Genomic DNA, 25940 nt, shown 5'->3' with positions numbered 1-25940 from the left:
TTTTGGAATTTTTTTAACCACTTTTGAGGTTTTTTGATGCCTTAGAGCAGCTCAGGGTCCCTGAAGCAGCTCTGCCTCAGAGACACAGATGCTTTTGGTTAGTGTCTGGAGCTGGTAGGGCCACTGTGCTAACTGAATCTCATTATACAGCTACAGCTCAATGTACAGCAAACATGTCAAACTCTGGCCCGCGGTGAGTTAAAAATTGGCCTGCCAGACATTTTCAACTTTATATTCAATCTGGCCCGCCAACACGAACTGCTGCTGCTGCTGCTTTTCACTCACATCTGCCTTCATCTGATCTCATCTTCAAAGCAGCCTGCTGAGGATCACTGGCCAGCTGTAGCGAACCTTGCAAGCCGTTGTCGACTTCGGTAGCATGTTCCCTCTGACATGATCCTGATCAGAGGTGCTACCGAGGTCGACAGAGGCCTGCGAAGTTCGCTAAAGCAGGCCAGCGATCTTTAGCAGGCTGCTCTGAAGAGGAGACCAGACGAAGGCAGATGCTTGTGAAGAGCAGAAGCAGCAGCAGCAGCCACTGCCGGCTGGCCAGAAGAGACCAGAAAGCCGGGATGGAGGGAGGGTAGGAACGACAGGCCAAATATGAAGGTGAGACTGGGAAGAAGGGAAAACATGCAGTCCTTTGGTACAGGGGTGGGCCCTGGTATAGAAGTACCCCGAGGGAGAGAAGGAGGGGTTCAGATGTACATGTGCCAGACAGAGGAAGAGTGAGGGGAGAATAAGGATACATATATTTAGGAACAAAAATAAGGATACTGGATAGTGCAGAGAACAGAGTGACCAAGAAAATGCTAGATCAGGGGTGGGTGAAGAATGACAAAGGGAGATCATAAGCATTGAGAGGGAGTAAGGCCACAGAGTGGATACTGGACATGTGGGAGGGGAATGCAGGGAGGAAAGGAAAAGATGCTCAGTGCAGAGGGGCAAGAGAGGAAATGCTGAACAAAGGAAGGGAGGGATAGAAAGAGAGGCTAAAAAGAAAGGGAATATGTTTGTTGGAGGGAGAGTGGGGTGGAGTGGGGAAGAAATAAAACAGAGGAGAGGGAGAGAGATGGGCAATGGGATGGAGAGAGGGAAGGAACAGAAAGAAAGAAGTTGGACACAAGAGATGGTATGGAGGGGGGATAGAGATACTGGATAGGAGGGTAGTTGGGAAGAGAAACGGAGAGTTGGTGGACCCTGGGGTTATAGGGAAGGAGGGAGAGATGCTGGATGAAAGGGTAGGTGAGAAACGGACAGATGGTGGATCTGGGGATGGTGGGGTCCATTGCTGCAGCTGCAAATATGGACACAAAAAAAAGGAAAGATACCAGACCTCCAGGGAAGGGAAATGGAAGAGGAGGACAGAGATGAAAGATGGATGGTTAGCACAGAGAAAGAAGAAAATGATAAATGGGCAGGAGACCCTGGCAAGCAAGTTATCAGAAGACAACCAGAGCCTGGGTCCAACAAAAGGTAGAAAAAATAATTTTATTTTCTGTTTTGTGATTACAATATTTATTTTGTTTACACCACAGCTGGTGGGTTCGAGACGTAATCCTATATTTCTGCTAAGACTAAGCCTTAGTCACTTAGGGGTCCTTTTATTAAGGTACGCATTTAGCACGCGCTAAATCGGTTAGCGTACCTTAATAAAAGGACCCCTAAGTATCTTAATTAAATATTCGGCCTGCAACTTAGCCTTTTTTTCCCGATTTCAGCCCCTTATGTGATTGAGTTTGACACCCCTGCTGTACAGTCTTGACCATGGATTTTCTCGGGTTTTTGTGCTGAAAGCAAGGACTCATATGAGGTTGCCAAGCACTACTGAACTGTAATCTTAATGTTACCAGCCAGACTCTATATTTGACTCTGTATTTGTTGAGCAGCTTTTTTTTAATAACATGAAATAAAGAATAAACAATCACAATTGATGACTTCTAAGCAGTTCAGCTTTCACAGAATCTTCTCACTCTACCAGCTTTCCTTTTCAAGCTATGAGTGTGTCCACACCTTGTGGAAATAACACTGTTCTCCAGACTTAGATAGAGAATCCAAGCTTTGTTAGATTGTTAGAAATAAAGGGTAAAAAGACCTGGTGGGAAGATAATGCTAACTCTGGTTCTCATGCAGCCATGCGGTCTCAAATATGGCAACAGTTCTCTCTCATACTGAAGAGGAAGGGCAGGGCTTCAGCTCTGTGAATGGAGCCTAGCCCTCTGGGAGAAGCAAGGCCCTCTGGAGAATTAAGTCCACAGAACACACCTTACTCATACATCATAACATAAAACACTTAAACTTGTTCTTATATAAGAAACTGAGTAAATGCCCACATACAGTGGGGCCAGATCACTCCCCACCTGGTATCGGTCGATAACACTATTACTATTTAAACTTAATAATGCCATACAGTCTTTTCAAAGTCCATAAGTCACTGAAACTTGATTTGATGACTTCTGACTTGTTTTATCATCTCTGATGCATGGATGAACTCTCTCTGTCAGTCTCGCAGGAGCTGAAACGAGAGCCTGATAACACAAACAAATAGCATAAAAGATGGATAAAAGAGAGAGTTATTGAGTCTCTGGGATGAACAACTGTCCATGACATCCTCGTCTCAGGTTCCTTCACAATATAGGAAGATCACTTCTGTGACTGGTCGGATGAGTCTTCACTGTTCTTTGGTTCACAGGCTTGATCTCCAGCTTACAAACTTTCCCATCCTCACTGGGAAAGGTTTTGCTGATGAGGCCCAAAGGCCAGCTGTTATGCTATGCTTGGCTGTCCTTCAGCAGTACAAGGTCTCCTTCTTGTAAGTTCAGCCAGTTGTCTTGCCACTTATTCTGCAGTTGAAGAGTAGAAAGGTATTCCCTCTTCCATTGTTTCCAGAAAATATCAGTGAGATGCTACTCTTGCTTCCACTGGTATTTGTAAATGTTGCCACCCTTAAAGTCTCCAAGTGGAGCAACATTGGTGGTGATTTTCTGTGTGAGAAGTGTAGTTGGGGTCAATGGTGACTCTGGATCAGATGACACTGGTACTAAGGGTCTGGCATTCATAATAGCTGCCACCTCTTCTAGCAAGGTGAGTAATGCTTCGTATGTTAGTCTCTGATGATCAGTCTCTAACAGCATGGTGTTTAAGATCTGCCGTACAATACCAATCATGCGTGGCCATGCTCCTCCCACATGTGATGAGTGAGGAGGATTGAAGACCCAAATACACTTTGGTCACATAGATACTTTTCTGTTGCTGATTGGTCCAACTTAACAGCTGGAATGTCCAGTTCTCTGCAAGCTCCTACAAAGTTGGTTCCGCAATCAAAACAAATCTGCTTGACTGGACCTCTGATGGCAAGGAATCTCCAATAAGGCATTAATAAAGCTTGAAGTGTCCATTGATTCAATAACCTTGATATGGACTGCTTGAAAACTCATGCACGTAAAAATTATGGCCCAAAATTTGTTTCTGGGCCCCCCACCTCTTGTACATCTTGTTACTATTGTCTATGGTCCAAAAACATCTAGACCCACATACGTAAATGGTGATTCAGTGCTGAGTCGATCTGCTGGCAAATCCGCCATCTTTTGTTCTTGGAGCTTTCCCCTCGGTCTGTGACACTTTATGCAGCATTGAATTTCAGACACAATGCTACATTTTGCTCTCACAGTCCTGCTGTTCGCAAAGCTTGTCTGTAAAGTGTTTGACTTGGTATTTAACTTGCTCGTGATAGTGTCGCACAAGCAAGGTTGCAATGTGGTGTCAACCTGGAACAATAAATGGATTCTTTTCATCCCTTTCTATTTCTGCTTGGTTGAGGTGAACTCCAATTCTCAGGAGGCCTTCTTTATCAATGAAAAGGTTCAATTTCAGAAGGGGGCTTTCTCTTGGATGGTTCATCCCCTTTCTGATGCAAGTGATCTCACTCGCATATGTTTCTTGTTGTACACAGTGTATCATGGTGTTCTCTGCTCAAATGATCTCATTTACTGATAGCGGTTTTGTGCAGATGTGCCAGTGGTGACACGTATCAGGATTTTTATCAGCTGGCTGATGAGTTGAAATTGCAATGTGGATCAAGCGTGCTATGACCCTTCTAAATGATGATTAGCTTGAAAAACGAGAAAACCGTTGAACTCCTAAGTTGCTTTCAGTTGTAATCCTTGTGGCAAGAACAGTCCTGTCTAAATGATACTAAGATGATACATCAGATTCAGGGTTTAAGATATTAGACGGCCAAGTTTCAGGAGAAATTCTGCCCCTTAGCCAAGTAGTTTCTATTAGCCAGGATGCTGGCATGGCTGTGGTTGCCCATTCAGCTGGATTTTGGTTTTTTGGGATGTAATGCCATTACTCTAGTTATGTTGATTTTCTTATTTGTTCAGCTCTTTTGCTGACGTACATATAAAATCTTGTCTGGTTACGGATGTAGTCTAGGACAAACTTTAGAAGTTGACTGCTTTCACTTGACTGTCAAGTTCTTTTAGTACTATATCTGCTATTTCTACAGCTAGTACTGCTCCATATAATTCCATACATGGAATGGTATGACTTGGCTGTGGTGACAACTTGATTTTTCCAATGGATCCCATCTGGGGAACTCCATTTACATCTGATGTTTTCAAGTAGGCCACCGCTGCTATGGCCTTTTCCGAAGTATCCAAGAAGATACAGAGTTCTTTTTTACAATCTGTACTAAGCGCTGTAAAAATATAAGTGTGTGGGATTTGTAGTTGTTCAAGAGTCTTTCAGGAATCTTTCCATTTTTCCCCACTCTTGTTGCATTTCTGATGGCAATGGAACATCCCACACATTAGTGCTTTGAGACAATAGGGTTCTCCCTTGGATGGTGACTGGAGCCACAAACCCCAGTGAATCATACAGACTATTAACTCGATAAGACACCTCTGTGTGTATATGGCTTTTCGTAGGTAGACACTTGAAATGTAAAAATGTCTTTCTTTAAGTCCCAATGCAGACCAAGACTTCTCTGAAGTCCAGGGATGTCTACTCTGAGATCTAGATCTTTTAGGCCTTTGGCATGATCCTCTAGAGCAATGATTCCCAACCCTGTCCTGGAGGAACACCAGGCCAATCGGGTTTTCAGGCTAGCCTAATGAATATGCATGAGAGAGATTTGCATATGATGGAAGTGATAGGCATGCAAATTTGCTTCATGCATATTCATTAGGGCTAGCCTGAAAACCCAATTGGCCTGGTGTTCCTCCAGGACAGGGTTGGGAACCACTGCTCTAGAGCAGGGGTCTCAAAGTCCCTCCTTGAGGGCCGCAATCCAGTCGGGTTTTCAGGATTTCTCCAATGAATATGCATGAGATCTATGTGCATGCACTGCTTTCAATGCATATTCATTGGGGAAATCCTGAAAACCCGACTGGATTGCGGCCCTCAAGGATGGACTTTGAGATCCCTGCTCTAGAGGAAATGCTGCCATTACTTCTGGACTGTTAGAAACAGTTTTGTGAAGTCTGAGATTAACATCTGCTAACATTGTTTTCTTTTTAGCAGATCAATTGACTCTCCAGCTGTAGACAAGGATTTTCAATGAAATGTCTGGCATCTGTGCCATACTCTTTCTCTCCCTCTTGGGCTGTCCTTCTAAGCCCATATGTTGCTACTGCAGGTAATGGACTATTGCCAAAGACTTTCGTTCTGTATTCTGCAACCTCCTGATTGAGGTCATGATTGTGATACCACAAGAATCTTAAATAGTTTCTGTAATCTGGATGCACTAAAAAGCAGTAGAACATTTGCTGGATATCTGCTGTTATAGCGATAAGTTCCTTTCTAAAGCGAATCAGAACTCCTAGTAAGCTATTGATCATATCAGGTCCAGAAAGCAGCACATTGTTGAGAGAGACTCCTTGGTATTGAGCACTAGAGTCAAATACAATCCTGATCTGGTCTGGCTTTTGTGAATGATATACGCCAAAGATAGGTAAGTACCAGCAGTCCTCATTCTTTCAATGGTGGAGCTGGTTCTGCATGGCCATTGTCCAGCATGTTCTGCATGAATGTTAAAAAGTGCTGTTTTGTCTCTGGTTTCTTCCGCAAGGTTCTCTGCAGTGAAGTGATTCGAGACTGAGTTTGCTCTCTATTATTTGGAAGTTGTATTCTGGGTGTCCGAAAGGATAGAGGAGTCACCCAACTGTTAGACTCATCTTTAGAGAATTCCTGGTCCATTATCTTAAGGAACTCTATCCTCAACTGAAAGAGTTGGTTTGTCATCATCCTTGGTGACTTGGAACACTGTATCGCCTAGATGATCTTCTGGATCTGGTGGCGAAGTGTTCTGGTAGATGATTGAACTAGGTTCTGGTTCTTTCCAACTGTACACTTCTTTTACCTGCAGATGGTTCTGACAAAGCTTGAATAAGGTGGTGCATGAGTTGGTCAAGACACACATCTACACTTGGTTTCCTTAGCCCGTTGAGGCAGACGACACCTACTATTACTCATCTGAGGGTGAGTCGATAAGCATATGGAGTATCAGCTTGTCCCACCTTTGACTTCAGAGCTCTGACCAGGGCTGGTGTATCTCTTCCTAGTAAGAGAAGGATCTTGGCTTTTGGATTCACTGGCTGTAGGTGTTCTACTATTGGTTGCAGATGAGAGTTCTGTTGTGCCACTTCTGGTTGCACTCAGAGTTGATAAATCTCACTTGATGCTGTCATCCATTGCTTCTATAATGTAACCACTTGCTTTTCTCCCTGTCTTCCTGGTCCTCCCTGAACAGTTGAGCCCCCCCTCCCCCCGGATGTTGCCCACCCCCAACTAACAGCTCCCTCCCCCGATGACCCTCAGAACCAAAATGGAGGCAGGAGAGGTGCCTACTCCCTCCTGCCCCTGCAACCCCCTTGTATCAGATGAACTGCCCCCTCCCCCTGCAGGAAACCCCATCCCTGCACATCAAAAATTAGCAGCATGGTTGCCCACTCCATCCTACCGCTGAAAACCTCCCCCCCCTCACCAAAATAACATAACATAGTAACATAGTAGATGACAGCAGATAAAGACCCAATTGGTCCATCCAGTCTGCCCAACCTGATTCAATTTAATTTTTTTATTTTTTTTTCTTAGCTATTTCTGGGCAAGAATGCAAAGCTCTACCCGGTACTGTGCTTGGGTTCCAACTGCCGAAATCTCCGTTAAAACCTACTCCAGCCCATCTACACCCTCCCAGCCACTGAAGCCCTCCCCAGCCCATCCCCCACCAAACGGCCATACACAGACACAGACCGTGCAAGTCTGCCCAGTACTGGCCTTAGTTCAATATTTAATATTATTTTCTGATTCTAGATCCTCTGTGTTCATCCCAAGCTTCTTTGAACTCAGTCACAGTTTTACTCTCTATCACCTCTCTCGGGAGCGCATTCCAGGCATCCACCACCGTAAAGTAAAACTTCCTAACATTGCCTTTGAATCTACCACCCCTCAACCTCAAATTATGTCTTCTGGTTTTACCATTTTCCTTTCTCTGTAAAAGATTTTGTTCTACGTTAATACCCTTCAAGTATTTGAACGTCTGAATCATATCTTCCCTGTCCCTCCTTTCCTCTAGGGCAGTGTTTTTCAACCCATGGACCGGTAGAAATAAAATAATTATTTTGTGGACCAGCAAACTACTAGGACTAAAATTTAAAAACCCCGTTTCCGCCCCCATCTCCGCGAGCTCGGTCCCCACAAATCATCTGATCCCATCCACACAAGCCTCAGTTATGATTTTATATTGAATGTATTTTATTAAAGTATAAAAAGAAACAATATTCTGTACAATTGTCATTTTATAAATACAAATAATACAGAGCAAGGATCAACAAAACCCCTGTCTCCCTTCCCCTTCACATATATCCCCTTTACTATCAAGAAAACTGAACAAGCCAAATTATTACAGAATGCTACACAGAAATATCATGCTAACAGAATACTGCAGTCACACATGACAGGAATAGTTTTAGGGGAGTGCAACAAGGGCTACTGCCCCCTGGTCAGAGAGCGCCCTAAGCCAGATGGAAGCTAAAGAAGCACTGCCTGGGCTTTGCAGTCCCCAGTTATGTCTAACACCAGCTCTAGCAGGATATATATTTCAAATCTGATATATTCTAATCACAAAATAGAAATAAAATTATTTTTTTCTACCTTTTGTCGTCTCTGGTTTCTGCTTTCATCTTCTTTTCACTCTTTTCCTTCCAGCGTCTGCCCTCTGTCTCTTCAATCCAGCATTTGCCCCTTCCATCCACTGTCTGTCCTCTCCCACTTCTATATGGTATTTGTCTTCTTTCTATGCCCCTCTCCCCTTTCCATCCGACCTGCGTCCCCTCTCTCCTTTTTACATGATTCATTCCAGCTTCACTGCTCTCTTCATTTTTATCTCTCCTACACTAGATCTACCATCGTTGTCCCTCTCTGCTTATTTTTCTGCTGACCCCTTCCTATCATCAATCTCTCTACTTTCTCATGCCTGTCTCTCCCCTTCCCCTCCTCTAATCTCCCTGCCAGCTGTTTCCTTCCTTTTTTCATTCTCCCTTCCTTCCTCCTCCTGTCCAGCAGTAACTCTCTTCCCTTCCTCCCCTCCCAGCAGCATCTCTCCTTCTCCCTCTCCAGTAGCAGCTGTCCCTTTTTTTTCCCTTGCCCAGCAGCTTCCCTCCAGGTCCAGTAGCAGCTGTCCCTTTTTTTCCCTTGCCCAGCAGCTTCCCAGACTACTTTCCCTCCTCACCTCCCAGCAGCATCTCTCCTTCTCCCTCTCCAGTAGAAGCTGTCCCTTTTTTTTCCCTTGCCCAGCAGCTTCCCTCCAGGTCCAGTAGCAGCTGTCCCTTTTTTTCCCTTGCCCAGCAGCTTCCCAGACTCCAATAATGGCTTTCTCCCCTCCCAGCATCTCTCCTTACTTCCCAGCACAGCGATTCAGGAAGGCAGCCTCGGGTCCTTTGTAGGGTCGCACCACCTCTGAGGAAAGAGGAAGTTGCATCATCAGAGGCAGCCGCGACTCAGCAAAAGCCCCAAGGCTGCCTTCATGAATCGCTGCGCTGGGAAGTAAAAGAGAGCTGCAGAGAGGGGAGAAAGCCACTTGGGGAGGCTCCCCAAGATCTCTCCGGCCCAGCACGGGCTTCAGCTGTTGATCTTGCCAGCCCTGCGTGGACCAGCAGGAAATTGAAGTGAGTCAATCTCGCCGGCCCTGCATGGACCGGCAAAAATTTCCTGCAGACTGGCACGGTCCACGGACCAGCGGTTGAAGAACAGTGCTCTAGGGTATACATATTCAGGGCTTCCAGTCTCTCCTCATACGTCTTCTGGCGCAAGCCTCCTATCATTTTCGTCGTCCTCCTCTGGACTGCTTCAAGTCTTCTTATGTTCTTCGCCAGATACGGTCTCCAAAACTGAACACAATACTCCAAGTGGGGCCTTACCAATGACCTTTCCAGGGGCATCAACACCTTCTTCTTTCTACTGGCTACATCTCTCTTTATACAGCCCAGCATCCTTCTGGCAGCAGCCACTGCATTGTCACACTGTTTTTTCGCCTTTATATCTTTAGACACTATCACCCCAAGGTCCCTCTCCCCGTCCGTGCATATCAGCTTCTCACCTCCCAGCATATACGGTTCCTTCCAATTAATCCCCAAATGCATTACTCTGCATTTCTTTGCATTGAATTTTAGTTGCCAGGCATTAGACCTTTCCTCTAACTTTTGCAGATCCTTTTTCATATTTTCCACTCCCTCTTCGGTGTCTACTCTTGTTACAAATCTTAGTATCATCTGCAAAAAGGCACACTTTTCCTTCTAACCCTTCAGCAATGTCGCTCACAGACATATTGAACAGGATCGGCCCCAGCACCGAACCCTGAGGGACTCCCCTACTCACCTTTCCTTCCTCCTAGCGAATTCCATTAACCACCACCCTCTGGTGTCTGTCCGACAGCCAGTTTCTAACCCAGTTCACCACTTTGGGTCATAACTTCAGCCCTTCACGTTTGTTCAACAGTCTTCTATGAGGAACTGTATCAAAGGCTTTGCTGAAATCTAAGTAAATTACATCTAGCATATGTCCTTGATCCAGCTCTCTGGTCACCCAATCAAAAAATTCAATCAGGTTCGTTTGGCACGATTTACCTTTTGTAAAGCCATGTTGCCTTGGATCCTGTAACCCATTAGATTCAAGGAAGTACACTATCCTTTCTTTCAGCAACACTTCCATTATTTTTCCAACAACTGAAGTGAGGCTCACCAGCCTGTAGTTTCCTGCTTCATCCCTGTGACCACTTTTGTGAATAGGGACCACATCCGCTCTCCTCCAATCTCCAAGGACCACTCCCGTCTCCAGAGATTTGTTGAACAAGTCTTTAATAGGACTCGCCAGAACCTCTCTGAGCTCCCATAATATCCTGGGATGGATCCCGTTAGGTCCCATTGCTTTGTCCACCTTCAATTTTTCAAGTTGCTCATAAACACTCTCCTCCGTGAACATGCAAAATCCACTCCATTTTCTCGTGTAACTTTGCCAGACAATCTCGGTCCTTCTCCAGGATTTTCTTCTGTATTTGTTTAGCACATTTGCTTTTTCCTCATCACTCTCCACATATTGGTTCCCAGCATCTTTTAGTTTAGCAATTCCATTTTTCATCTTCCTCCTTTCACTAATATATCTGAAAAAAATTTTGTCTCCCTTTTTTACATTTTTAGCCATTTGTTCTACCGCCTGTGCTTTCGCCAGACGTATCTCTCTCTTGGCTTCTTTCAGTTTCACCCTGTAGTCCTTTTTGCACTCCTCTTCTTGGGATTTTTTATATTTCACGAACGCCAACTCTTTCGCCTTTATTTTCTCCACCAACCCTCCCTGCCAGAACCACCCAAACCAGCCCCTCACCTTTTCTTTCCCACTTTACCAAAAATCAGCAAGAGGTATGTGGGTGCCACCCTCCCCCCAAACGACATACGAACCTCCCCTGTACCTCTAAATTATGATAGCAGGAGGGAATGTCTTGCTCAAGGCCCACCACTCCAAAATGGCGGGCCTTAGGCCCCTCCTAGTGCATTCCAGGATGCGCCAGGAAGGGGAAGGCCCAACATTTTGGAGTGGCGGGCCTACAAGCAGAAGGAACTGGGCATCCCTCTTGCTGTCATTGTAATTTAGAGGTTCATGGGTTGTAGGGAGATTGTAGAGGGGGAGGTTCAGGAGTTGCGGGGGGGGTGCAGGAGGGGGACATCCAGTGGCAAGAGTGAGTGGGCATCTCTCCTACTGATTTTTGGTAAAGAGGAGAAGGGGAGGGATCAGTTCAGGGGGGTGAGGGTTTGCAGTGACAGAAGGGAGTTGCCATCCCTCCTGCCTCTTATTTGGCTCCAGAGGTCATCGGGGGTGGGGACTATCTTCAGGATGGGGGGGCGCTTGCAGTTTTTTTTAAAATGGGGACAGATATTGTTCGTGGTGATACTCATAATTTAAAAAAAAAAAAAAAATCCCCAATAGATGAGTGGCAGGAAGCTGTTTTGGGGCTTCCTCTGCCGCTCAGCTGTTTGGGCTTTTCCATTCCTTAAACAAAGTCTTCTTGTCTCTGATCACTTTTTTCACTATTACATTGAGCCACGCCGGTTCCTTGTTCTTTTTCCTCTTGGATCCCTTGCCAATATGTGGTATATATAGATTTTGCGCCTCGGTGACTGTGTCCTTAAAAAGGTACCATGCTTGTTCTAGCGTTTTTACAGTGCTTATCCTCTTCTTAATCTTCTTCTCCCCATAAGTCTCATCCCTTCATAATTCCCTTTTCAGAAGTTCAGTGTCGTGACCATCGTTCTGGATCGATGTTTTGCCCCTGTGTCCAGGTCGAAGCGGATGATATTGTGATCACTGGTTCCCCGCATCCCCTCTCCTTGTGCCAGTCCTCATAGTCCATTTAGAATTTGGTCCAGAATTGCGTTTCGTTATCTTCGTGACAAGTTGTTCCAGGAATCAATCGCCTACAGCATCCAGGAACGTGGTCTCCCAACCGCTATCCCAGATAATTGAACTCACCCATAATAACTGTGTTGCCTCAAATTTCAAGTTTCTTTATTTTTGATAACCGTCTATAAAAATACATGTCTAGACGGTGTACATTATAAAAAATTATAGAAAACAATTAAAATAAGTAAATAAAAACAATAATTTATTAATTATTATAAATATATATATATTGGACAAATTAAAATTAACATACATGAAACGGAAGGAAAGTAAGAGAGGGAGAGGTTGTTTAAAATACATCGAAGTAAAATGAATAAAAAAGGACGGTAAATGAGGAATGGTAAGAACATTAGGAAGGGGGATCACTTCAGAAGAAGTGTTAGCAGTTACAAAGTTACATATGAATCAGAGACTTAAAAGGTGGAGGCTGATGCTAAGGAATAAAAGCATCTTTAAAGAGGAAGGTTTTAAGTTTGGTTTTAAATTTTCCATTTAATCTCGTCTTGTCATTTCTCCATCAATTTCTTCGGACTGCCCTGGGGGTCGGTAGTAGATGCCGATCTTTGTTTCCGTTCCATTTGTTCCCGGAATTTTGACCCATAGAGACTACCTTATTTTTCGTTTCCGATGTGTTTTCTCCGGTAGACTCAATTCCCTCTTTGATGTATAGGGCAATGCCCCCACCTTTTTGGGCCACCTTGTCTCTGCAGTATAGCTTGTATCCCGGTATCACAGTGTCCTAGACGTTTTCCTCGTTCCACCATGCTTCCATGATGCCGATGATGTCAAGGTTATCTTTTTTGTACATAGCTTCTAATTCATCCTTCTTATTCTTTAGGCTTCTTGAGTTCGTGTACATATACTTGAGTTTGTGACCTGTTACTCTCTTGCATTTCCTTCCCTCTTGTGTCCCTTTCGATCTATCAGGATTTCTGTCTTGCTTACGATCTGGTGAGCCTTCCCCGCTATCTTTCTGCATGATATCTTCTGGATATACCAGTTCTCGAACCATCGACTCTGTCAACTTTCACCTTCTTAGTTTAAAAACTTCTCAATTTCTCTCTTGATGTTGCTTGCAAGTAGCCTCGTTCCATCTCCGCTGAGGTGGAGTCCATCCTTCCTCCTGAATAGTTTGCTCTTCCCGCAGAACGTCATCCAGTTGCGCACAAACTGGAATTCTTCCTCACACCAGCGTCACACCCATGTGTTGACTGCTTGCAGCTCTGTCTGCCTCTTCTCGCCAGCCCTGGGTACTGGTAGGATCTCCAAGAATGCTACCCTCTGTGTTCTGGTCTTCAGCTTCCTTCCTAGCATCCGGAACTAGTCTTTCAGTACTTCCCTGTTGTAGTTCCTGTTGCTCACGTTGTTTGTCCCCACATGGATCTCCACCGCCATATCTTCCTCTTCCACACTTGTCGATGATGCTGTCGATGCGTCTCACTATGTCTTCTACCTTGGCTCCCGGTAGACAGGTCACCAGCCAATCCTGTCTTCCTCCTGCTATGTGGCTGTCGACTTGTCTGATGATGGAGTTCCCTATGACGATTGCTGTCCTTTCCATCTTTTCTTGCTTCTCTAGCCGAAGGTCCGTGTCCCTGGAGTATGTCCATCTCTCCGGCCGTAGGTCTGTGTCCTCTGTGCACTTCCATCTTCCCTCATCCTGGCATTAGCTTGCACTGGACTCATCTTCTTGTGAGTTCCCTCCACTGTTTCCAGATCTCGCTGCTGTGTCTCCCTTTTCTTGTGGTCGTCCTCCAGATGGTCCTCATTCTCTGTAGGTGTATCTCGGCAGTTCCACTGTTGCTGGTGATTTTCCACGGTCTCCCTGTATTCCTTCTCGATGAACTTCTCTAACTCCCGGACTTCTTCCTTGATAGTTTCCTCTGTCTTGATGTTCTCTGCATCCCTGTCCTCCTCCTCCACTGTTTACTCTTTGAGGGGATTAATGGCATATTATTTTGATAATATTTATCCTCTAGCTCAGTGGTGTCAAACTCAAATCACATAAGGGGCCAAAATCTAAAACACGGGCTAAGTCTTGGGCCAAATTTTTTATTAAGATACTTAGGGCTCCTTTTACAAAAGTGTGCTAGCGGTTTTAGCACGCGCTAGCTGCTACTGCCTCCTTTTAAGCAGGCGGTAGTTTTTCAGCTAGCACGCACTAATCTTGTGCGTGCGCTAAAAATGCTAGCGCACCTTCGAAAAAGGAGCCCTTAGTCTTAGTAGAAGTGTAGGGATACAACCTCTCCAACCCCACGCCAGCTCTGTGGTATAAACAAAATAAATAAAAAAGACTTTACCTCTCTCTTTTAGGTCCTAGTTCACACTTGCTGTCTAATACCAGCTCTGACAGGATACACATTTCAAATCTGACATATTGTAATCACAAAATAGAAAATAAAATTATTTCTCTACCTTTTGTTGTCTGGTCATTTTGCTTTTCCATCATCTTGGTACCAGTTTCTCTTTCTGCTTTTTGTCTATCTTCTACTAATTTTCTTTACAGGGTCTGCTGTCCATTTTTTCTCCTCTTCTCTATTGTGCCATTCCCTCCTTATGCCTGTCTCTAACATATTTATTTTTCCCATTCAGCTTTCTTAAGTTTTTCTTTTTTGCCTCTGTCCACTCAAATCTTGCCCTCTTCTTCACCCTTCTTTTTAAATTTTCAGCTACCTCTCAGTTCTCCATCTTCTCTCAGTCCCTAGCTCTCCCATTTCCCATCTCACTTCTTTCCCAGCCTTCTATTTCCTTCTATTTACTCCCCATTACTACATCTCTCCTCCTTTCTCCCCTTGGTCCAACATTTTGCTCCCTCTCTTTTCTGTTGTTGTTCTTCCTTTCCCCCTTGATGAGATGGAAGGAAAAAAAAAAAGAGATGCTGCATTTTTTTCTCCCTTCCACCCCCAGGCCTAACATTTCTCCCTCTCTTCCATCCCCAGATCCAACTTCTCTCTCTTTCTCTTCTCAACTGCCCCCCCCCAATCCCATCTCTCCCCCTGTCTGCCTGCCTCCCCCTCCCAGGTCCACCATTTCTCCCTTTCTCTTCCCAACAGTTCTCCCTTCAAGTATCTCTTTCCCTCTTCTTCCACACCACCCCAGGTCCTACCTCTCTCCCTTCATCTCTCTCTCTTCACAGCCCAGCATGTGTTTTCTCCCACGCCAGTCCAATGTCTTCGTCAAGTTGAAAAATCTGCTGGCCTCAGCAGTAATTCAACAACATTGGCTGCGGCTCCCTTTCCTGCTTTCCATCTGCCACGGTCTGTCTCCAATGACGCGCAACTTCCTATTTCCACCCAGGTGGACCACAGCAGGAAAGCAGGAGGGGGAGCCATAGACAACATTGCTGAATCGCAGCCAAGGCCGGCAGATTTTTCATCGTGACAGCAACATCGGAACAGCGTGGGAGGGAAGACATGCTGGGCTGTGAGAAGGGGAAGTTCAGGAGCACGGACCACATAAAAGAACCAGAGGGCCAGATTCAGCCTACGGACCTTGTATTTGACACATGTGCTCTAGCTGTTTCTACTGATTTTTCGGTTCATAGACAAAACCGCGGAAGACAAAGGCGCGCGCCGACAACTGAGCGCAAGACGGAGGTGCGCGCCGAAGAAAATGACAGTTTTTAGGGGCTCTGACAGGGGGTTTTGTTGGGGGCCCCCCCCCACTTTACTTAATACAGATCGCGGCGGCGTTGTGGGGGGTTTGGGGGGTTGTAACCCCCCTCATTATACTGTAAACTTAACTTTTTCCCTGTTTTTAGGGAAAAAGTGAAGTTTTCAGTAAAATGTGGGGGGTTACAACCCACCCAAATCCCCCACAACGCCCCCACAATGCGGCGCGATCTGTATAAAGTAAAGTGGGGGGGTTCCCCCAACATCCCCCGTCGGAGCCCCTAAAAACAGTTATTTTCTTCGGCGCGCACCTCCAGTTATTTTCTTCGGCTGCGCTCAGTTGTCGGCGCGCGCCTTTGTCTTCCGCGGTTTTAACCTGACACCGATTTTTCTCGTTATAAGGCTTATTACAGTACTTTTTCAGCCTTCATGAGATGTAACAGATTAATAATAATAATGCAAATATTTTTATTGAGAAGTTGTTTTTCAACATAGTAAGCCACTATGTCATTGTAGTTTTATACTCCATATTATCAGCTTTTCTAGAATACTTTCTACTTTTTATTGTCTAAAGCAATTCTTTTCAAGAAAATCATGCTTTCTTTGATTACGAAATTCCTTTCCCTTTTCATTTGTATCTACTCAGAGATAGGACTAGTTTCAACTATTCACTGAGTCGGTTACTCTATTTAGTTGCATTAGTCAGTAGTCAACTCATTTGGTTTTTGAATCTTTTTGGCTTCTCCATCGCCTATATTTAGATTCAACTGACTCTATGGGGTCGTTTATTATTTTCCAGCCTCCATGCAAATAGGTTTTCTCGCAATCTTCCATTTACCTGTAGTAGGGCATGGAGTTACTCTATTCATTTTTTTCCATTAGGTTCCTTCCCTTGCCTCCACAGTCTCATATCAGACCCTAGGTCTAGTTTTTTGGGTGGCAACTCAAATCTTTCTGAGATTCTTGGAACCCAACTCTCCCTTCATCCCTTGTATTGAAGCTTAGGGAGTCCCACATGTGAGAATATGCTTCCTGCTTGTCTAAGGATAAAGCACAGTTACTTACCATAACAGGTGTTATCTTGGGACAGCAGGCAGATATTCTCACCTCGCCTAGTTGGCTTCTTCGCTTGGGCATAGAACTGATGACCTCGCGAGCTGGCATCGGGCAGAAATGCACTCACACATGTGCGGTGCGAGCAGTCTGAAAGCTTGCTAAAGCTTAAAGTGATACTACACTTTTCACTGTCCATATTGGGGCTCCATGGGTGATGTCACCCACATGTGAGAATATCTGCCTGCTGTCCCAGGATAACACCTGTTATGGTAAGTAACTGGGCTTTCTCTTCTTACTATTTTCTACTACTACATCAAAACACAGAAGAGACAGTCTCAGATTTGAAGGGCTTATTCCTCTCTTCTTTGCATGTCTCTGTTGTTTCCCCCTCCTGCACTCACAAATGCTCTCTTGATCCCCCTCATTAGTCCCAGCTGACTTTGTATCCATCCTCCTCAACTCCTATATTCACATTCCCCATTCAGTCTCTGGCTTTCATTTTCATCGTCGTCGTCCCCCCCCCCCCCCTCTGAAAATCCTCAGGTTCTGATCAGGCTCCAAAGAGATCAGAACAAACAGTATGGTGCATATCGATAAAACAATAAATAAAATTAGAACTAAAGTTCCACTGCTATCTTCACTATAGGTCTCTTCATAGGTATGGCTGCATGGTGCAGGATATCTTAAACTAGTCTTGCAAGACTAGAAATGGCCAGAAAGTGCAGGAATTCCTGCTAAGAGCCACTGTATGGAAGATAACATTTATCTTTTGTTTTGTTTTTTAAGTGGATAGCAGTCAGAGCAGAAGGAAACAGGTCAGCCTCAATTTGATGAAGTAATCCAGCTATCAGAGCACCAGAGTAAGGAGAATTTGGATGTTGATGATATTTATAACTTGAACCTCCCATTCTCCACGAAGTGGTTCTTTTGGAGTTTTCCAGTTATAACCAAAAGTTAGAAGCCCTAAATTTAAAAAATCAGTAGGTTGCTATCGCATTCCAAGGTAATTTTTGTAATAACATTAGGGCTAGGTTTCATAGGAAGTACAGTAACATGGTAGGACTGGTTTTGAGTAATATGTTTGCAAGGATTGGGCTGACAATGTTGTTTGATTTCATACTGCAGTCATTTTATCTATTGTCTAAAATCAAATTTGAAACATTATGAATGTTACCAATTTTTTGTTTGTGTATGGGAATGGTGTCTGTTACTGATTTATGCTAATTTTTTAAAAAACACAGAACTTCCTATTAGAATCCAAAGAAACAATGATGGAAAATAAAATTTGAAGCTGTTGATAAAAATAACATAACTTGTGCATTTTTTTTTTTATCCTAAGGCTCCTGCCAACTTGATGACTTTTGAGTAAATGGCTGATTCAGAACACCTAAGGAAAAGCACCAGTGTTAACAAACGGATCTTATCATGGTGAAAAGATGACCTGATGAGAGTGCCAGTGAAATCAATCAATTCAGTGCCAGATCAGATGTAGCACCGGATCAGTCTTATTAATTTAAGTACTGAACAAACGAAGATGGGGGGGAAAAGCACTAAATGTTCCAAGAGGCAGAATTTTGCCATTGGTAATGCACTCCTAGATATCTTCAGAGATGAGTTTGGCTCAAACTGCCATGGACCTCACATTTAATAATTACTGAATTAACCTGTGGAAACCACTGCCTTAAGTGTGAAAGAAGAACCGTTGTGCTACACCAAATAGTGTGTATGGGTATACTTTTTGGTGGTGTGATGTATGGCATAAGTAAATTATAGTGTGTTTCTTTTTAAATTTTCTACTAATATTTGTGAAAGCCTTTTTGATTCTGTTACAAAGAACTGTGTTAAAGTGGTTTACTCAAGAGTCAGGTAGAAGCTATTTTCATTCTGTGAAAATGAGATTGGGTGAAGGAAAAAGAGAATGAAAAATGTATTAGTAGTTTTCTGCTTGCAGATGGCTCAGTTTATCCAGATTTCTGAATAGGAGAACTTTATATACATATAAGGAATTTAGCAGTGGAGCTGCATGAGAAATATTATCTCCTGCACATAGCACAATTTCCAAGTATTCACACATGACACAAGTCAAGTGGTGACATATTTTGGTTTTCTTTATTTGAGTATATTGTATGTTAGTTTAAGTTTGTTGGTGTTTCATTTTTGAGGCTGGGAGTATAAGGAAAGGCTAATTCTTCAAGACCTGCATTGTCAAACTTTTATCCTCAAGGACCTCCCACAAGTCTGATTTTTCAGGATATCCACAGTGAATATTCAGGACACTTGGATACTTTGACTCTAGTATAGAGTTATTTTACATAGTTTGGCTGTCCTGAAAGCCAGATATTCTGGTGAACCTTCATAGACCAAAATTTGACAACACTGTTCAATAGACATCAGTGACTGAGATTCAGAGCAAAAATAATTATCATTACTGTTAAAGAAAAAGACAGAAATATAACCTTCATCTTGATAGTCTTATGGTTTTCCCTTTTAGATATCAAATATTCCTTTTATGGAATAATCCTAGAGATGTTCAAATTGTACAAAGCTGATTTCAGGGATCAACTTTATTTTGTAATCTTGAAATTAAAAAAAAAAAAAAAAGTATAGTTGAGAATGGTGTCTGTCGAGACCAACTGAACCTGACCATTATATCACTTTCTGTCTCAAAATCCAGTAGAATTATGTCTGCTACCTTGTATAAATTTAAGGTATCTGGCTAGCATTGTTATCAGTTTTCATATATTCAGGTTAGTCTGGTTACCTATCTTTTTCTTGGGCATGTTTGTCAGTTGAGGAGCTCCACTCACTAGTTATCACTGTTGATAGTGTATTCTAGCCTACCTAATGCCCTTGATTTATCTTTTAGAAAAATTAAATATAACCCTTTTGGGTTAGAAATGCCAGCCACAGAGCGAGTCCGCTAGTGACTTTCATAATTCAATTTTAATTATGAATTTCTTAGTCCAGATTGGTACTTTTTTGACCAAGCAGAAATCATCCTTAAAACCTATATGCTATTTGTTATTTCTATAGATAACTGCAGTGTTTGAATACAAAATGTTCCACATATAAGAGGGGTGCTGAAAAGTTCTCAGCCCAACCAAGATCAGAATTACCTGGATATGGTTCAATCAATAATCTGAAACAGTCAAAACATAGAATTTCATTTCTGCAAATTAGCACTTAATGAAATAACACTGTTTTCAGCTACAGTGACAAAATAATGCTCAGAATTTAGGAAGTTGGTTGGGCTGAGAACTTTTCAGCACCCTCCACCCCCAACCCTTCCCTGAGATGAAGTTTTCAGGTGGGAAGATCTGCATTCCTTATTTCTAGTTGCTCTTCCAAGGTCCTCTCAGATTTACCTAAAAGGTTAGTCTAGGGAAAAGGTTAGTCTAGGGAAAATTACTTGATGCTTTTTTCCCTATCTCTCTTTGTTCTGTTTTTGAAAAATAATGCTTGGAGTTTGATTCAGGTTTTCTATGGTTAAATATGAATGGTTCTTAAAATATCAAAGTTTATAGAAGAGAGAGAATCTCAATCTGCCTTATGCTTCCCAAAGAAGAAATGATGTTAAAAGGTTTTCTGGAAATATTAATTCTGTTCCTCTCTCCCTTTTGATCTTTTGAATACAGCATATAGGTAAAAAGTGTATTTTTGAAAAGTGTTAACAATTGATTATCAAAACTTTTCTGCTTGCTTGAAAAATGTTCTCCCTTCCAGAATTACTTCCAGAGAACCATCATAAACCCCAGATAGAAAATATCTGCCTGTTCTCAACTGGCTCCTGCTTTATCCTATGCAAAAGCTAGTTGTGTTCTGTTTTGGGCACTTCAAAGTCATTAAACTGATGTGGGGAACAAAGCCAGAAAGGTTACTATACGGTTTCAGTTTGAAAAATTCAGCATCAATATATATTTTTTATTGGGTTCTTTAGTAAGTTTTAGAGTATTCATTTTGCCAACCTTAAAACCTCTGGATGAGTTTGCACCATAAGTTAGCTTTACTGTAGTCTTTTTCTTTGTAGACACTGATCATTTGTATTTGAATAGCTGTGTAAGAATACAATATATCTGTTCATTGAGTATTACATGTTTTCCTGCTTTGTCTTGCCTTCTGTTTATAACAATGAAATTAAAATTCTGAACAGTGCATCCAAATATGAAAACTAGAAGAAAGTCTGATTTTTCTGAATTCATTATTTCAATGTGTTCTAACTTGTAGTTTTCATATTTGGATGTGCTGTTCAGAATTTTAATTTCATTATAAGATGAAGACAAGACAGAGGAGGTAAACATGAAATACCCAATCAACAGATATGTTGTTAAAAAAATATGTTGCAAAATGAATGCCTTGCAGCTTCTTATAAAACTTCAAAGGAAAGTAAAATACATCACAATTCTAATTTTTAGATTTTAAATAATTTGCAACTCCCCTTCTTTTAAACCATAAAAGGGACAGACTTCAGGAGTACACACAATTCCTGTAGTAAACTAGAAGATAAGTTCATTTCATTTACTGTTTACTGTTTAACATTGTCTCTCTTCAGACTGTGAAAATTCCAAAGTCTGACATTTTCACAGAATATCTTAACTTTCGGAGATTTTCTCCCCTCAATCTACCCATCTGTGGGATAGTGTTGTGGTTGATGTTTCACTATTCCTATGGGTTGGGGGTTTGCTTCTTGTTTATTTCTGATTTGGTTCACATTTTTTTTGCGGAACTACCTTTTTCTTGTGCTGAATTATTGGTGGATTTTGTTTGACTTTTTTGTGGTTCACTCATCTCCCAAGTTAACCCATGTTGGGTATATAAACAGCGCAACCTCCTATGTAGTCAGCAGTATTACTATCTATGCTTAACTTGAGTAATACATATTGTTTTGATTTCTTCTTTTTAAAGTGTGTAAATTTTTCTGAACTATGGTCATAATAGGACCACTTGAAAAGAGAGATATTGTCAAAATTAACTTTGTGTATGTATGTATAGCTCTGTCACGAGAAATACATTCGTACATACAGTAATCTTGTAATTAAAATAACTGGTTTAGAGGCAAATGTATTAAAGTGCAGTTTATATGCATATTCATGTTTGCAGTATCAAAAGCACTGTTAGACACCCAAACTGTTTGTCAACAAGCAGCACCTCTAATTCATGTCCTTTAGTTAAGAACATAAGAAGTTGCCTCCGCTGAGGCAGATCAGAGGTCCATCTCGCCCAGCGGTCCGCTCCCGCGGCGGCCCATCAGGCCCATTGCCTGAGCAATGGTCCCAGACTATCCCTATAACCTACCGCTACTCCTATCTGTACCCCTCAATTCCTTTATCCTCTAGGAACCTATCCAAACCTTCTTTGAAGCCTTGTAACGTGCTCCGGCCTATCACAGCCTCCGGAAGCGCGTTCCATGTGTCCACCACCCTCTGGGTGAAAAAGAACTTTCTGGCATTTGTTTTATACCTGTCCCCTTTTAATTTCTCCGAGTGCCCTCTTGTACTTGTGGTTCCCCATAATCTGAAAAATCTGTCCCTGTCTACATTTTCTATACCCTTCAGGATCTTGAAGGTTTCTATCATGTCTCCTCTAAGTCTCCGCTTTTCCAGTTATTATAGGTTTCTGTGTATAAGGTTAAGGGTAAAATTTATTATCCGAGGACAAGCAGGTATTATATTCTCACATGTGGGTAATATCATCCAGGGAACTCAGTACGGACACATACCAAGTACACTGTCACTTTAAATGTGTTAAAGAATAATAATAATAATAATAACTTTATTCTTGTATACCGCAATACCATGGAAGCTCAATGCGGTTAACAATATGTACATTTACAGCGATGATACATATTACAGTGTTGTTACATTTACAGAGATGTTACATAAATAGCAGTAATAAAAAGGCATATACTAAAGAAGAGACTGTACGTATACAGCGATGTTACATGTTATAGCGGTGATACATTTACAGTGATGTTAAATGTGAGGCAATGAAAAGGCAGGGCAATTAGATAAAACAGAGATTGAGAAAGAGAGGCTATAGTGGCTTGGGAGGGGGGCGTAGTCAGAGGGAATGGAGGCATGTCGAGGTCAAGAGGGTGCAGGGAAGGAGGGAAGGCAGCGTTAGTGGAATTTGTCGAAGAGGTAGGTTTTTAGTGACTTCCTGAACAGGTGGTAGGGCGGGGAGTTGGAGATGAAGGCGGTAAGGCAATTGTTCCATTTGCCCGCTTGGAATGCTAGGGTTCTATCAATGAATCTCTTGTAGAGGCAGCCTTTTAGGGAGGGAAAGGTGAATAGGTGGGCGTTTCGTGTGCGAGAGGGGCCTGCTATTTCAAGGTGCTCAGACAAGTAGATTGGGGAAGATCCTGTTAGAGTTTTGAAACAGAGGCAGGCGAACTTAAAGATGATCCTTGCCTCTACTGGAAGCCAATGGAGTTTGGTGTAGTAGGGGCTAACATGGTCGTATTTTTTGAGATCATAGATGAGGCGGACGGCCGCATTTTGGACTGTTCTAAGACGTTTGATGGTATTTTTATAGGATCCCAGGTAAATAATGTTGCAGTAGTCTAATATGCTTAATACCAGAGATTGAATGAGTAGACGGAAGGCTTGGTGGTCGAAGTAGCATTTGATGGTGCGCAGTTTCCAGAGGGTACAGAAACATTTTTTCACCTGGGCACTGGTATGGTCATCGAAGGTTAGGGTGCAGTCCAGGATGACTCCAAGGATTTTTATGGTGGGTAAGATAGGGTAATCTAGCCCATTCAATCTGAGGGAAGTGTTTGTTAATTTGTGGTTGGGACTCGCTAGGAAGATTTTGGTTTTTTCAGAGTTCAATTTTAATTTGAGTTTTGAGGTCCACAGTTCTAACTTGGTGAGGATAGATGCGATTAGTTTTTCCGTTTCTAGAGTGAGTGAGGTAATGGGAACAATGATGGTGATGTCATTTGCATATATGAACGATTTTAGGTTAGAGTTTGCTAGGCTTCGTGCCAGAGGGGTCAAGTAAATATTGATTAGGGAGGGGGATAGGGGAGAGCCTTGTGGGACTCCACAAGGGTTACGCCAGTGGTGGGAGAAGGCTCCATTACTGTGGACCTGGTAGGAAGTGGCTTCCTTCCCAGTGTCAGATCACATTCATCATTTTCCTCAGAGCTGAGAAGCTGTGTTTTCAGTGTTCTCAGTGTGTCAAATCTTTTTTTAGTGCCTTCCCGTCATTATTTCCCTTTCTTTTTGTCATAATTATTTTTATTGAGTTTCTTCATTTCACCAAGTTTGGTTAATTTTCTTTAACTTTTTGTTTTTGTACTAAGCTTCAATAGGAGCTTGCAGGACTATTGCAGATGCAGTCATCACAGGCTTTCCCCAGGAGCAGGGTACCATGATCCTCATAACACATCAGTGGTTGCGCCAGCCTTGGTTCCCTCTCATCCTAGAACTCTCAACCCAGGACCCATACCACATACAGCCATTTACAACACTACTCACACAGAAAGATGGAGCTCTTTGCAATCCCAACCCTCGTTCGTTAGCACTCACAGTGTGATTTCTCTCACTGAGCACTTAAATGCCTTTACCCTTTCAGCGGCAGACTCTACGATTATTCAACCATCCAAAAAACCTTCTACACAACAGTGTTACTTCGAATGGACCAGATTCTCAGCTTGGTGTGTGCTGCATTCTCTGGACCCACCCACATGTCCACTTCCTTCCATTCTGCACTTCATTCTTCACCTTTTTAATTCAGTCCTAAAGACCAACTCAATTTGAGTACATCCTAGTGCCATCAGTGTGTTTCACACTCTCTTGGACAAGAAACATATCCGTTCATCCCTTAATATCAAGATTCATGAAAGGACTATACCATACTAAACCACCTGTCAAGCCTCCACCAGTCACATGGGGCATGTGGTACTCTCTGCTCTAAAAAAAAAACAACAAAAAACCCTTTTAGCCTCTCTTAACCTGCTCTCTCAAATTTCTCAAATGGAAGGTCATTTTACTCATAGCCGTCAAATCTGCCCGTCGAGTGAGTGAACTTCAAGCCCTTGTATCAGATCCACTCTATACTTATCCAAAATTCCTTCCAAAAATTGTCTCCGAGTTCCATCTAAACCAATCCATAGTTCTGCCAGTGTTCTCTGTGAAATCTCACACTCATCTGGGTGAAGCAGCTCTTAATACCTTTAGGCTGCAAATGTGCCCTTGCTTACTATCTTCTAGACTGAATTAAATTTCATAGAAGCTCCTCTCAACTTTTTCTAGCCTTTGATTCTCACAGAGAGTTCCATTTACCAAGAGAACCATCTCAACTTGGCTAGCAGACTATTTCTTCTTTGCATATATTTAGGCTGGGCTGATGCTGGAAGGCCATGTGGCAGCCAACAATATCTGAGCTATGGCTGCCTCATTTGCTCACTTCCACACTTCAGCTATTGAAGACATCTACAGGGCAACCACTTGGTCCTCAATCCATATTTTCACCTCTCAGTACTGTTTAGAGCAATACTCTAGAAGAAAGTCAATTTGGGTAAGCAGTTCTGCAAAATTTATTTACTATGTAGACACCAACTTTCCCTCCAACCCTTTGGGTTTTACCAGGATCATGTTCTTATACCAATTGCTCTTTTCAGTCATGATCCTAGCAGTTTGAAAGTCCCACATATGAGAATATAATACCTGCTTGTTTCTCAGAGAAAGCAAAGTTACCTGTAGCAGGTGTTCTATGAGGACAGCAGATATATTTTTGCACAAACTACCCATCTCCCTAGTTGTCTTCTTAGCTTTGTTATTGAACTGATTATCCCATGAGACGACATTGGGCAGGGAGGCATCGGCACGGTCTTAAAAAATTTAAAGTGATGCTACACGTTGTATGTGTCTATACTAGGTACCGTGAATGCCATCACCCACATGTGAGAATATATACCTGCTGTCCTCGAAGAACACCTGCTTCAGGTAAATAACTTTGCTTTTCTAGTCAGCTAGTCGATCTTTAACAAGGCAGAGTACAATAGAACAGTGGTTCTTAAACCTGTCCGGGGGGGGGGGACTCATAAGAACATAAGAATTGCCTTCTCCGGATCAGACCCATGGTCCATCGAGTCCGGTGATCCGCACACATCACAGTCGTGGTTTCAAGATATCCCTAATGAATATGCATGAGGCAGATTTGCATATAATAGAGGTAACAGACATGCAAATCTGCCTCATGTATATTCATTAGGAATATATTGAAAGCCTGACTGGCTGGGGGTCCACCAATAGAACATTCACACAAATTACAAATATGAAAATTATGAACAATAAATGGTAACAAAGATTC

General features: G+C 42.7%; 1 protein-coding gene across 7 annotated transcripts in view; it reads left to right on the top strand.

Annotated features, from left to right (window-relative positions):
* The window catches only part of RALGPS2 (Ral GEF with PH domain and SH3 binding motif 2), a 595760-nt gene extending 574224 nt beyond the window's left edge, over window positions 1-21536 (top strand). For all 7 annotated transcript variants that reach the window (XM_033915477.1, XM_033915478.1, XM_033915474.1 and 4 more), the window contains one exon: window positions 17962-21536. In XM_033915477.1, coding sequence (XP_033771368.1) covers window positions 17962-17991 — 30 coding nt within the window. In that variant the 3' untranslated portion in view covers window positions 17992-21536. The remainder of the gene's footprint in view (window positions 1-17961) is intronic.
* The last annotated feature ends 4404 nt before the right edge of the window (window positions 21537-25940 follow it).

The sequence above is a fragment of the Geotrypetes seraphini genome, chromosome 12 (assembly GCF_902459505.1).
Source record: "Geotrypetes seraphini chromosome 12, aGeoSer1.1, whole genome shotgun sequence".
NCBI classification, from domain to species: domain Eukaryota; kingdom Metazoa; phylum Chordata; class Amphibia; order Gymnophiona; family Dermophiidae; genus Geotrypetes; species Geotrypetes seraphini.
Note: the sequence above shows the minus strand (reverse complement) of the source record. Positions and strands in the feature narration are given on the sequence as shown.